The following is a 14,914-nucleotide window of genomic DNA, read 5'->3' on the forward strand; positions in this document are numbered from 1 at the left end:
AAGTAAATTTATTAAAAATTACTAGCTCTTGATTACCTACAAGGTGCATCTCTGTAGTCACCCAAATTGTGAAAAATATTTATGAGGTGTTACAGAGTGCCCCCCTCTTCCTACCGGGAGGTTGGCTGTCATCTCGCTCAAAGATTTTATAGCCTGAGCACCAGCTTGCATTGATCTATGTAAAGAACTTAGGGAAACTAACTTATCATCTCTGTAATCTTTACTACCCCTGCCATTCTTATTTCTTCATTTTCCAATCTTTCAAGAAGTGATATTCCAATAATCCACCTCAGAATCTCTCATCTCTGTTCTTTCAAGTTTTGCTTTCTCTTTTTATCTTAAAGTCCAAGTTTCTGATCCATTCATTAACACTGGGTTATAGATCTTGACTTTTACCTTGATTGGAATTTTCTTATCAAATACCATTCCTGCTATATCCCTCACACTTTCCCCATGCTGCTTTCATCTCATTCTCTACTTTGGCCTCACATCCTCCCTCCTGATGTATAGTAGATTTCAAGTATCTAAACCGTTCCATCTACTTTAAAACTGCTCCTCTAATTTTGTGTATGGCTATCCTGTCACCTACTTCCTTACTGCTCAATATAGCTTCAGTCTTATCAACATTTACCCTCAAGCCACCCCTTTCTTAAGTCTCTTGCCTCTCTACCACCCTTCTTTGTAATTTTTCCTAACTTTCAGCAGTAATCACCAAATCATCTGTGTATAGCAACTCTCACAACTCTTCATTTCTGATCACTTCACTTAACACATCCAATATCAACACAAATAAAAATGGGCTTAAAGCTGGCCCCTGGTGTAATCCAACGCTAACCTCAAAGGTTTATGTTTCTCTAACAGCTGTTATTACTTTTGTCCTTGTTCTTTTGTATATCATCTCTATCATTCTAATCAACTTCTCCAGGACTTTCCTCTTCCTCAAGCACCAAAACAGCACTTTTCTTGGTATTCTATCGTACGCCTTCTCTAAATCTATAAAAGCACAGAAGAGCTTCTGGTTTCCCTCTAGTATCTTTTCCTGTAACTGCCGTACTAAAAAGATGGCATCCGTTCCTCTCCCCCACATAAATGAATACTGCTGTTTCCCAATCTTTACAATCTTGCAACCTCTCATCAAGTATCCTCTCTTAAACTTTTGAATGTCACTAAGTGGCAGCTCTTACATCCTTGACAATTCTAATGAAACCAGGTTCTGACAACAAAACATTTTGCAACTTGGCTCAATAAAAGATATAGTTCAATGAGCATGGTTATAAAGTATGGATGCTATTTTTTTTTCAAAATATCAGCTAGATCCTTAATAAAAAATTAGTACAATAATTTTTAATTATGGTAAAAATGAAAAACGTAAATACTTTATTATAAATATACTTTCTTAGCTGCCATTGTAATGTGTTTAATGAATCAGAGATGTAGTTGTAGGTGTGGTCTAACCAGATGTCAAGTGGCGATGTCACAGTGACACGGTCAGTTCACTATCTAGTCATCTGTCGATCATGATTGGAGCTACCCAGCCACGGCCGGAATTAAGACGACTGAAAAAAGATGGCTAAAACGATAGGCCTACAGTAAAGAAGGATTGAAAAACCATCCGAGATGTGGGAAACCCCATTGTAAAACCTTTCTAAATAACAAACAAACCATCATAAGCCATTGCTTGTCACTCTGGAACTATGCGTGAAGAAAGTCTTTGCAATAGAAAGGTTGGCAGTATTCCCAGGAGTAGACATACTAGACAGCCGAGGTTCACATACAGTACTAAATATTAATAATCTTGTGTTTTGTTGAAACACTTGCTGTCTGTTGTAGGGTATGTACAGTATATAAAGTAACAATCTCTAAGAGGTTCGTCCATAACTCTTTATTTGTCGTCTCTGAATTTTCATTGAACATTTTCTCAGTTTTGATTATATTCATTTTCAGTCGTACGTTTCTGCATTCTGTATTCAGATCTAATATCATCTTTTTTAATTGCTTGTATAATTCACTTAACACAATTGTCATCTGCAAGTCTAAATTTGTTTAGTAAGTGTTCTAACATAAGATTCATCTATTCCTTGTCTTTTAAGGGCTTTCAGTACTGCTGAGCTTTTGACAAAATCAAAAGCTTACTCATAGTCTATAAATTCCATAAATAGTGGTTTGTCATACTTTGTTGATTTTTCCATTTGCTGGTTAATTACATGGATATGGTCTGCAGTTGAATACTCACGTCTAAAGTCTGCCTGCTCCCTTGGTTAATTAAAGTCTAGCTGCACTTCTATTCCGCCTAATATCTTTGTAAATACAGTATTTTATATATGACGGATAGTAAACTTACTGAGCAGTAATTTTTTCAGGTCTTGTGTGTCTTTTTGTGAATCAGTATAATGATAAAGTTTATAGAAGCTGTAGGTATAGAGCACTCTTGCAGACATTTGGTGTAGAGTTCAGTGAGTTTTACCACTATAAAATCTCCTCCATCTATTATAAAATCAATTGTCAGGCCACCTTCTCCTGCTACTGTACCTCTCTTCATGCCCTTTAATGCTTTCATTACTTCTCCCACAGTTACATATGGTGCTAGCTCAGGTGTTTCATTATTTCTATTGGGGAATTTATTTCTTATATCACTATTGTGTAGCATTGTATAGAAATCCTCAGCAATTTTTATCACTCCATCTCTAATGTTGACATTTCCATTTTCATCTTTTAAAGCAAACATCTGTTGGCACCCTCTTCCAAGTCTTCTTTTCATCAATTAGATGCTTCATTATTTCTTTAATGTGTCCTCAATTTTGGTCTGATTGTGTTAATGAATATTTTGGCCATCTCTAACGTTATTTTTATTTTTATCAATTAAAGCAAACATCTTTTTTTTTCAATTAGATGCTTCCTCCTATCTTTAGTGTATCCTCAATTTTGGTCTGATTGTGTTTATGAATATCTTGGGTTTTTTAGGTTGTTTATAGTTTTGGATAGTGGTGCCAATTCTATTTCATCTCTTGGATTTTTCCATCATCTACAGTCTTTTCTTTATTTGTTTTTTTGGTCTCCTGCTAGTTTTCTTTTATCTTGTTTAGGAACTTTTCCACCTATCTTTTGTGGTGATTCAATACAAATTTAGTTAAATTATGGTTCATTTCTTCTCTAATTGCTCCCATTTCATCATGTAGCTCGGAGTACCTATTTTGTATTGATAAACAAAGGTCTTCAGTTTTTTCTCTTGCTACAGGAGGCTTTATATTCTTTCTTAAAATTAATTTTTCTCTTCCCCTAAATCTAAACAAATTTCTTCTCACCCTTCTATGATCACTTGACTTTAATTTGTGTAACACTGTTACATCTTTAACTAAATTGACTTTTTCAATGAGAAAAAATCTATTTTATTTTTGTTTTTCCATTTAGGCTGCTCCATGTTAATTTTCTGTTTCTTTTTATAAAAGGTGTGCATGATTTCAAGATGGTTTCTCTCAGTAAATTCTACAAGCATGTCTCCTCTGTCATTCCTTGTGCCTACTCCATATTTACCTACTGCTGATTCTTCTCTTCTCTTATTAGCTACTTTAGCATGATATCACCCGAAACAAACGTAAATTGAGTCTTATGTTTTTTGTTCATAGATACTGTATCTCCAAATCTTCATAAAAAGTTTCCATTTCTTCCTCTGTATGGGATGTTGTTGATACATACATTTGAATGAGCTTCAATTTATATTTCTTATTTATTTTGTTGATTAATCCTGCAACTTTCACTAGTTCTACAAAATTCTTCTGTTACTTGCAAGAAAACCCACCCTATTTTCTTTGATTGTGTCATGTATAAGTATGTGTGTGTGTGTGTGTATATATATATATCTATATATATCTATATATATATATATATATATATATATAGATATATATATATATATATATGTGTGTGTGTGTATATATATATATATATATATATATATATATATATATATGTGTGTGTGTGTGTGTGTGTGTGTGTGTGTGTGTGTGTGTGATTATTTTATTGATTCATACAATAACCTATTAACTTTGAATTTCCTTTGCCTCATTGGATAAGTACAGCATTTCACTATAAGCCTTGAATCCAGATGATGATTAAAGAAGAATTTTTCCTGTTATTGCATTAGTTTTTTGTTTTGATTGGATTTAGACAATGTTTAGTGTACAGCCAGATTGCATGATAGTTTAGATTTAGTTATCTGTAAAGTTTTTTGGATTGATTTTATAATTTTTCATTAATTGGGTAATGTAAATTTGGTATTTGTAAAAATGTGTCTGTATTGACATTTAGTCGATACATGAAGACTTGAACAAGGTTATAGCTATCATCATGGCTTAGCTGGCTTAGTGATTCAGTTGATTTGTAAATTTAATTTTTTTTTTTTTTATTTCAGTTTACTAGTCTTAAATCATCACCATCTGGTAGGAAGTATTTTGTTAAATAATCTTCTGCTGTCTGAATAACACTCCACTATACTTCACTAGGAATATGAATGAACTTGTAAAGGACAACCATTTACAGTATTGTAATTAAATCCAAAACTGAAGACCAGTTGTTTGTTTCATGAGCAGGTTGAGTATAATGACCATAGTTACTGAACGCTAGATTTGGAGCAATGTTGTGGATTTACAATGATGTTCAGATCATTTGTTGATACTGTACATACTGTATGTGAGTATTTATTGGCATAACTTAAAATTATGTGGTTTACCATCCATATGAATGATTCTCATCACCTTGGCCACAACTTCTATAATATTTTTGTTATTTTAACATGTAGAAACTTTATTTTCTCCCTTACAGCAAAGATGGTGAAGAACCAACGTTGCATAACATGCTGCGGGGCAGGAAGGTTAAAAGTGAAATGTATGTAAGACGTTTACCTATAGATGAAATTCCTGATGATGATGAGGGAGCTAGCAAATACCTTCATGAACTTTATATGTCCAAGGTAAGTGTAGTAGATAATGTTTGCAATTTAAATTTTTGGTATAGTAAATGATGTTTTGGTGTGTAAGGGGCCCTGCCGGAATGCCAATATATGGGGTTATAGGAAGAAAAACACAAAATCCTAAAAAAATTCACCGAGCTTCATACGGCTATGGAGAGTGTTTACAAAATATTTATTTCAAAATTCCTTTTACTTTCATAGTTACAAGGTAGTTAGAGAAAGTAACTCAATAAATGAAAAACATTGTTCCCTACAAGAAAATGCAGTTTTCTTCTATCGTAAATCTTGATACCTTTAATTATTATATTTTAATGTAAAACAAATTGTGACCAATGGCATCGATATAGTTTCCATGAGTCACAAGACAATGTATTACACTGTAATTACACCCTTTGGCCTTCAGTCCTACCACAAACCTCATAGAGAGTACACGCTTGATTTTGACCTCTGACATTCACTCGTTTTTACGTCTATTCTCGGTTTTGGCAAGAATTTCATCATGCCAAAGAGGGAAAGACAATTTCAACATCTCACTAACATAAGGATGAAGAATACTTGCTCTAATAAGAGTTCAGAAGTGGGTAATATCGGCGAAATCAGCGGAATTAAAGGAGAGATGATGGAGTGACCGTCTTGCGTAAGGAAGCAAGATATTGAGTAAAGGGATCTTCATTTATGATTAGATTATGATAAATAACTTTATTTTGGTCTATTAATATCCAAAAAGGAACATAAAATTTTCAATATTAAACTTACCCGATGATCATATAGCTGTCAGCTCTGCTGCCCGACACAAAAACCTACGGGCGGAATACGCCAGCGATCGCTATACAGGTGGGGGTGTACATCAACAGCGCCATCTGTCAAGTAGGTACTCAAGTACTCGATGTCAACACAGAACCAATTTTCTCTCTGTCGTGCCACTGGCAAGACCTACTAAATACGCTGTTACTAACTGGATTTGTTTTCACAACTATTTGGTGAAGTACACTATTCCAGTTTTGAGCTTTCGCTATGCAGGGGTTTTATCTTCATTTCAAAACTTGAACTCGTTTTGGATAGATTTAATTATGGTGACAAAGAGAGTATGGACTCTCTTTCACTTTTAAATGGCCGACCCTTCCCTTAGACGGAAGTGTGTTTAGGTTTTTTAGTAATTTTGCTTAACACGTTATAGATCTATATATTTTATTTCTCTCCGCCTTTATTAGGCCTCTTCGATTAACTTTCCTTTTATTATAAACATATAAAAATAAATTTTTATGTTTTGTTTATATGCGACCTTTCCTGATAGGCGGTCCTAACTTGGAACCGAAGTTAATCAACGTTGAGCCCGTTATATCGTATTTAACCTTTAAAGAATTTAAAACTTTTTAAATTTAATGTTTTATGAAAGAATTTCTTTGATAGTCTCGTACTGTTTTCAAAGATGAACTAACGTTTAGTTTTTTAGTCTACGCAGTTGTTGACGTTCAGGACGTTCAACATGCGCTCTATCGTTACGATAGAGAGAGAGTGTATCACGGTTTCACTTTGCAGTAAGAGTAAACCGATTCTAGCGTTTCGTTCATTCTTTCTTAGCTTAAATGGTTTAAATTCTAAATTAAAGGAACTTTTTATTTGGAAAACCTTTCAGTTTTTTCCTTTAGCAAATAACATGTTTTGACGATATATAATTGGGCTCTTCTCTCAGGTGCGAAATCTAGAGAGAAAGAGAGAGATAGAGACGGAGGGAGAGAGATAGAGACGGAGGGAGAGAGAGGAGGAAAAACGTTTCGTTCAAGCGGGTAACGTTGTTCTCGTTTTACTCTCCTCCCTAGTCGCTGTAGGGGAAGAAGGTAAAACGTTTCTATGGTTTTATTCTTGTTCCCAGGCTATGTGCGGTGAGAGATTGTAAACGTAGTTTATTTGAACTAGTGTTTAGTCTCTTTCCCAGCCACTGAATTCTTTATCTTTATATATGTTTTCTGTTGCATTATACGACTGTTTTCGCAATTACTACCTTTAAATGAAGGGTAGGATTGCGTGTTTCAGGTAGAAATCAGTAAAAGTTTCGATTTCAGTGAAATAAGTACAAAACAGAAAATCAAAGTGATAAAGTGATATGCGCAAAGTGTTACAGTGTTGCGTCCGAGGGTTCGTCTGTTCGTGCCTGTCGTTCACCTAGTCCGGGACCTCTTGCAAGCTCCCAAGCCCAGGGGAGAAGTAATGTCGAACGACTTATGGGTTCGTCAGGCCTTGATCAACGAACAGACGTTTTTCCCTCCGTGGTTTCGGGCGTATCTACCCAAGATCGCCCCACCCACACAAAGACGAGAGAGCCCATTTACTTCTCGTCTGCGGAAGAGGTTTCTCGTAAGAAACCTTGGACCAAGGTCTCGCAGCTTATTAAGTGCAAGTCGGTCCCTTCCGCGCAAGTCCAACGGCCCAGGTGTAGCCACTGGGTCAGTTCGGACTCGCTGCAGTCTTCCGATGACTGCACACCTCCTAAGAGAGGTAAAGCGGTACCGCAACAGGCAGTAACACCGTCTGTTGCCGCACCTGCTGCTGTAGACCCTAAGTGGTCTTTGCTACAGTCTATGCAGACACAGTTAGCATCTTTTTTGCAGGAGTATCGTGCGGAGAAGGTTGACGCTGCACCCGTTAGCCTACAACCTACCACGGTTGTGCGCCCAGCAGACGCTGTGGCTGCCTGCTCCCACACTCCAGCTGTGAGAGCTCCTCCACCCATGCGCAGTCGACCCTGCCAGACGCATGCTGACGTTCACAGACGCACCCGTTAGCCTACAACCTACCACGGTTGTGCGCCCAGCAGACGCTGTGGCTGCCTGCTCCCACACTCCAGCTGTGAGAGCTCCTCCACCCATGCGCAGTCGACCCTGCCAGACGCATGCTGACGTTCACAGACGCACGGAACCCTCCGTTGACGTGCGTGTGCTACCACAACAACAGGAGGGTGGAGTTAAGCTGCCGTGTTTTGACACGGTGCGTCAGCCTCCGCAACCCACTGTGGTTACCGCCACTCGCCCGCAGCAGACTAGTCAGTCAGGAGTTGAGGCTTCCCCACACAGCTTTGGTTGTTGCCAGCTCACAGACTGTCAAGCAGTTACATGACGTTGCCTTCTGGTCTGCTACTAATGCACCAGTGCTGTATGTCCTCACGCACCTGTTGTGGTTGACAGTTCAGTTTTTTGACAGTTCACAGACTGTCAAGCAGTTACATAACGTTGCCTTCTGGTCTGCTGCTAATGCACCAGTGCTGTATGTCCTCACGCACCTATTGTGGTTGACAGTTCAGTTTTTGACAGTTCACAGACTGTCAAGCAGTTACATAACGTTGCCTTCTGGTCTGCTGCTAATGCACCAGTGAGACCCTCACTGAGATAACCTAGCTTTTCTCGGACAAGGTTCCTGTAGATGAGAAAGTGCTGTTCTCCCTCCTACTGATATTCCTTTGAGGACTCTGTCATTTGGAGAGGAGCCTTAAGCTGCTTAGCCTCCTATGGACTTTAATTAAATCATGATGATTTTTTAAGGATCTTCGTCCGGATCTTGTAACTGCTGCTCCTCGTTCGCCTCACGTCAGAACTTACACTAGGCCTAGCTACTTCGAAGCCGTTGTTGTTAAGCTAGTGCTCTCTCGCTCTCCTAGAGAGCGTTACGTCGGCTAGGCGACTGGTTTTTGCACCAGGAGGAGTTTTAGGGATACAGCCTTTTGATTTCCCTTCTTTTTATCTGGCTTTTAGAGCGAGAGTCTGATAGGACACGAGAGAAGTTCTCAGCTTGGGAGTTCATGCCTCTGCCCAGGTAGACTTCTCAATTCTGGTAGACTCGGCCAGGCGCATAGCCAGGAGACGCTCCAGTTGTTTACAGGTCAACTTCTCAACTTTTGTCGAGCCTTTGAAGTTTTGCTGTACTATTATGTGACACATAACAAGGCTTCCAGGGATGGTAAATGGTTCCGCTTCAGTCGCTAACCCCGTCTGTTGCCACACCTGCTCCCGTAGACCCTAATGGGCTTTGCTGCAAGACATGCAGTCCAAGCTTGTGTCCTTGATAGAGGACTTAATACGGAGAAGAACCTTCTGGCCAACAACCTTCCTACCGGTTGGTTGTGCGCCCTGTTGACGCTGAGGTATCCTACTCGCGTCCGCCAGTTGAGGTGGTTCCTCCACCGATGCGACCCAGTGTGGGTTGCCAGTCGCACGTTGACGTTAAGCGACGCTCGGAGGTGGTTGTTGACGTTCAGTGTGTCACTAGGAAGACGTTCAACAACCAGCAGAGGTGACTTGTTGTGACGCAGTGCGTCAACCTCAGCAACCCGGTAGGGTGTTGACTGCACAACCCAGACAGTCTAGACAGTTTCGGGTTGACGCTGTACTTCCTCGCGTCCCCATGGTTGTTGACAGTTCACAGACTGTGCAGCAGTACCATGATATTGCGTCCGGCTCCGTCACGCATCCACCAGTGCGACCGGATTCAGCGAGTTAGACGTTGCCCACTCCGTTGCCGTTTCCTCATCAGTTTCGGATGAGGAACCCTCTGATTAGGACGTTGCTGAACAAGACGATCAACCCCCAGCCCTGCTATCCTTCCAGAAGATGCTGAAGAAGGAACGCTGCCCTGTCAGGCTGTGGATGAGTCTGGTAAGGACACTGTCATCCGTGGTTCAATTTGTGTCACTAGGAAGACTACACCTCCGTCCTCTTCTATACCATCTAGCTTTTCACTGGAAAAAGGACAAGACGCTAGAAGCGGTCTCGATCCCGGTTTCCGGAAAGATAAAGTCTGGTCTGACTTGATGAAAGGACTTTATCAACCTTAGAAAGGGTCTTCCCCTGACTGTTCAGACTCCCAACCACGTTCTCTTCTCGGACGCATCGGACGTAGGCTGGGGTGCGACATTAGACGGTAGGGAATGCTCGGGATTATGGAACTCGAGTCAAAGGACAATGCATTTCAACTGCAAGAAGCTACTGGCAGTACGTCTGACCTGGAAAAGCTTCAGGTCTCTCCTTCAAGGCAAAGTGGTGGAGGTGAACTCGGACAACACACGGCTTTGACTTACATCTCCAAGCAAGGAGGGCCCTACTCTCTGACATGGTACGAGATCGCAAGGGACCTCCTCACCTGGTCAAAAGGTCTAGACTTTTCACTAGTAACGAGGTTCATCCAAGGCAACTTGAATGTCATAGCAGATTGTCTCAGTCGAAAGGGACAAATAATTCCAACAGAATGGACCCTCCACAAGGATGTATGCAAGAGACTTTGGGCCACCTGGGGCCAGCCAACCATAGATCTCTTCGCAACCTCGATGACCAAGAGGCTCCCAATAGTTTGCTCACCTATCCCGGACCCAGCAGTAGTTCATATAGATGCCTTTCTACTAGATTGGTCACATCTAGATCTATATGCATTCCCTCCGTTCAAGATTGTCAACAAGGTACTGCAGAAGTTCGCCTCTCTCGAAGGGACAAGGTTGACGCTAGTTGCTTCCCTCCGGCCCACGAGAGAATGACTCACCGAGGTACTTCGATGGCTAGTAGACGTTCCCAGAACACTTCCCCTAAGGGTGGACCTTCTACGTCAGCCACGCGTAAAGAAGGTACACCAAGGCCTCCACGCTCTTCGTCTGACTGCCTTCAGACTATCGAAAGACTCTCGAGAGCTAGAGGCTTTTCGAAGGAGGCAACCAGAGCGTTTGCTAGAGCAAGGAGAACATCCACCCTTAGAATCTACCAATCGAAGTGGGAAATCTTCCGAAACTGGTGCAAGTCAGTATCCGTATCCTCGACCAGTACCTCTGTAACTCAAATAGCTGACTTTCCCTTATATCTGAGGAAAGAACGATCTCTTTCAGCTCCCACTATCAAGGGTTACAGAAGCATGTTGGCATCAGTCTTCCGTCACAGAGGCTTAGATCTTTCCAACAATAAAGATCTACAGGACCTCCTTAAGTCTTTTGAGACCACGAAGGAGCGTCGTTTGGTTACACCTGGTTGGAATTTAGACGTGGTACTAAGATTCCTTATGTCAGACAGGTTCGAATCGCTTCAATCAGTTTCCCTGAAAGATCTCACCTTTAAGACTCTTTTCCTGATATGCTTAACCACAGCTAAAAGAGTCAGTGAGATTCATGCCTTCAGCAAGAACATCGGATTCTCATCCGAAACGGCTACATGTTCTACAACTTGGTTTTCTAGCCAAACACGAGCTGCCTTCTCGGCCTTGACCAATATCGTTCGATATTCCAAACTTATTGTATGGTTGGAAATGAACTAGAAAGAGTCTTATGTCCTGTAAGAGCTCTTAAGTTCTATTTAAAAACCTTTACGAGGCCCGTCTGAAGCTTTATGGTGTTCAGTTAAGAATCCATCTTTGCCTATGTCAGAGAATGCTTTATCCTATTTTATCAGACTGTTAATACGAGAAGCTCATTCCCATCTGAATGAGGAAGACCAAGCTTTGCTGAAGGTAAGGACACACGAAGTTAGAGCTGTCGCAACTTCCGTGGCCTTTAAACAAAATAGATCTCTGCAAAGTATATTCGACGCAACCTATTGGAAAAGCAAATCAGTGTTCGCGTCTTTTATCTTAAGAATGTCCAGTCTCTTTACGAGAACTGCTACACTCTGGGACCATTCGTAGCAACGAGTGCAGTAGTGGTGAGGGCTCGACCACTACAATTCCCTAATTCCATAACCTTTTTTAATCTTTCTCTTGAAATGTTTTATTATTGTTTTTGGGTTGTCCGGAAGGCTAAGAAGCCTTTCGCATCCTACTTGATTTGGCGGGTGGTCAAAGTCATTTCTTGAGAAGCGCCTAGATTAGAGGTTTTGATGAGGACCTTTAGTATGGGTTGCAACCCTTCATACTTCAGCTCCTAGGAGTCGCTCAGCATCCTATGAGGATCGCGAGGCTCAGTAAGGAAGACGTACTTAAAAAGGCAGAGTAATTGTTCAAGTCGACTTCCTTACCAGGTACTTATTTATTTTATGTTTGTTATTTTGATAACTGCTAAAATGAAATACGGAATACTTAGCTCATAATAATGTCAACATGTAATGCTGGTCTCTACCCACCCCCCTGGGTGTGAATCAGCTATATGATCATCGGGTAAGTTTAATATTGAAAAATGTTATTTTCATTAGTAAAATAAATTTTTGAATATACTTACCCGATGATCATAAATTAAAGGACCCACCCGTCCTCCCCAATAGAGACCCAGTGGACCGAGGAGAAAATTGGTTCTGTGTTGACATCGAGTACTTGAGTACCTACTTGACAGATGGCGCTGTTGATGTACACCCCCACCTGTATAGCAATCGCTGGCGTATTCCGCCCGTAGGTTTTTCTGTCGGGCAGCAGAGCTGACAGCTATATGATCATCGGGTAAGTATATTCAAAAATTTATTTTACTAATGAAAATAACATTTCATAATAATCATGATTTATTAATACTGTATTGTCTTTTTAAAGATACAAAGAAAAACTTTGAACGCTTGTATCTCACAACTATACTCATTGACATTCAAATTCTATAGACTCCCTTAGTTTGAAAGATATATCATTGAACGGCACCTCGCTGTTCGGGGATTTTGACAGATGTCTCAATGGTGCGAGGCCTCTGGTTGTGAATAATCACGCCCCAGTATTATATCGACACCTTATACGGTGAGCGAGCTGGGTTCAACCTGGCAGTCCCATGCAATTTTTTCTCTGGTAATATATAGCAGTTATATACAGTACCTTAGAAATAGTGCTAAAGGAGCATTTCACTGGGCGGCACGGGTCGGAGCCCAGAAATGACTTTTAGAAAAAAAAACTTCATTTGATTGGAGGTCTACATCAAGTCTATACAGTATAGAGTACTAATCCCAGGTCTTTATATTAATTATCAAGGGAGGAGATAGAATTTAAAAACACTCATTTTCAGGATAAATCGCCCTGGCGTCGCAAAACTGAAGGTTAGAGGCAAAAATCTTATGCAGTATTGAGATGTCCTAAGTCACCTTATTAAGTGGTATGATTGTCAAAGTCCTGTCCTTAAAATAACGGCATTAGCCGGCCGGACCCCTTAAGCATTTTCTTTCATGGATAACCATATAGTATGTCATGTCTAGAAGATCACCAACCCTTTGCATTTCAGATAGAAGATGGTAATAAGTTTTGTCTCTCACCAACCTCTTCACTCTCTGGTCTATGTTAACCAGCACTTCTCACTATTTATGGGATTTTATTCAAAGAAAGCAAATTTGAGGCTAGGAGGAGGATATTAGCTTAGAAGGAAAGAACATGTTGGTCACTTCTTTGGGTGATGTCACTGGCAGCAATGTGCGTAGTTAAAAGACCTGCTCTGCATGGAACCACAGTCATGACTAAAGCCAAGTAGTGCCCTCATTGTAGGTTGGAGCCAGGGTCCTACCACTTAACAGTTACCAAGCTGGCTACTGACAAATTTGTCTGATGAAGCTTTGAAAATGGAAATACTACTCATTGAGTTACAAAGTCACATTGAAGTATTAGTTATTACTAGGAGACCCACTTGGTCAAAAAGGCATTATTTTTGGAATAATTCATCATAATTTGGCACAAGATCATACCTCATTTTTTTGGTTGATTTAATATCTCTAGATGAACAATCCAGGTCTGGCACGTCTTCAAAAACACTGAAACACAAAGCTATGAAAACAACACGTCTGAATCTCACTGGTGCTTGAAAGGAATGTAGGAAGAATCGTGGGAAGTGGTAGGGGTGGGGGGAGGGTAGTCATAGTAGAAGGTAGTAGCCGGATGTAGAACGGCACCTCGTAGTATCGGGGGATACTGAGGAAGGAGAGGGCTAACTGGTGAGGGACCTCTGGTCGTGGTTCTAACACGCCCCAGTTACTATACCGACACTCAATTAGAGTGAGCGAGCTGGGTTTATTCCTGGCATTCCATGCAACTTTTTTCTCTGGTATATTTAACAGTATTTATACCTTAGAAATGGTGCTATAAGGAGCATTTCACGGAGCGACACAGGTCGAGCCCAGAAATAAATTTTTCCTTCGTCAAAATCCCATTTTTCTTTTTTTTTAGATTGAAAAGGAATGAAAAGTAGAGCAAAACATATTCCATATTCTTATCTTGGGTTATATTTAAAGGAATTTCTTTAAAAAAAAAAAGTTCAAATGTTTCAGTTAAGAAATAACAGGTTATTTTATTTTTATTTTTTACATAACACAAACATCGATGTAAGAGTTAAGGGGAGTGTAACTTAAGATGAAATAGACCAGATGTTTTTAGGTAGAGTTAGAAAAGAAAGAAGAATGGAAGATAAAATAAACGATATTTTACCAAGTGTGGAGTAAAGTCTTACTTTTTCATTCTAGGTATTTGAATGAAATTCATAGTAATGTATTATGCAGAAAGGCATCAAATATTTTAAAGTGAAATAAGTAAAAAATTTTAGATAAAAGTGATGAAAGTAAGGAATATAAATTGAAGGAATAGTAGATTAAAACTTAATCTAAAGGAACGGTAGAGGCAAGGACCAGGTCAATGGCCTAGAGCAGTGGTTCCCAAAGTGGCCGGAACCTTGGATGATGGATTGATATTTGGGGACTGTGAGGCAAAAGCTGTGGTTGCTGGTAACTGGAGGGTATTAAGAGTATTTAAGCAATAAATAACTAATTCTTATTTTATTTTTCATAAAATCATATGAAAAAAACATATCATGAACACTAAGACAAAGAGGAATTATACATTTTTATATATAATAAATTTGACATTACAATTATAAATGAATGCATAGCTCTGCTATGTAATTTAGAATGAATCAAGAGGGTCGCAAGGACTCCATCTTGAAGCCAAGGGGGGCACCAACCTGAAAATGTTTGGGAACCATTGCCCTAGAGTCCTAGACTGACCAAATATACATATGATCAGTACCCAAGGGTCACATGA

General features: G+C 39.8%; 1 protein-coding gene across 3 annotated transcripts in view; it reads left to right on the forward strand.

Annotated features, from left to right (window-relative positions):
- The window catches only part of LOC137642537 (1-acyl-sn-glycerol-3-phosphate acyltransferase delta-like), a 171,490-nt gene that overhangs the window by 146,267 nt on the left and 10,309 nt on the right, over positions 1-14,914 (forward strand). For all 3 annotated transcript variants that reach the window (XM_068375173.1, XM_068375175.1, XM_068375174.1), the window contains exon 6: positions 4,819-4,966. In XM_068375173.1, coding sequence (XP_068231274.1) covers positions 4,819-4,966 — 148 coding nt within the window. The remainder of the gene's footprint in view (positions 1-4,818; positions 4,967-14,914) is intronic.

The sequence above is a fragment of the Palaemon carinicauda genome, chromosome 6, assembly GCF_036898095.1.
Source record: "Palaemon carinicauda isolate YSFRI2023 chromosome 6, ASM3689809v2, whole genome shotgun sequence".
NCBI lineage: Eukaryota > Metazoa > Arthropoda > Malacostraca > Decapoda > Palaemonidae > Palaemon > Palaemon carinicauda.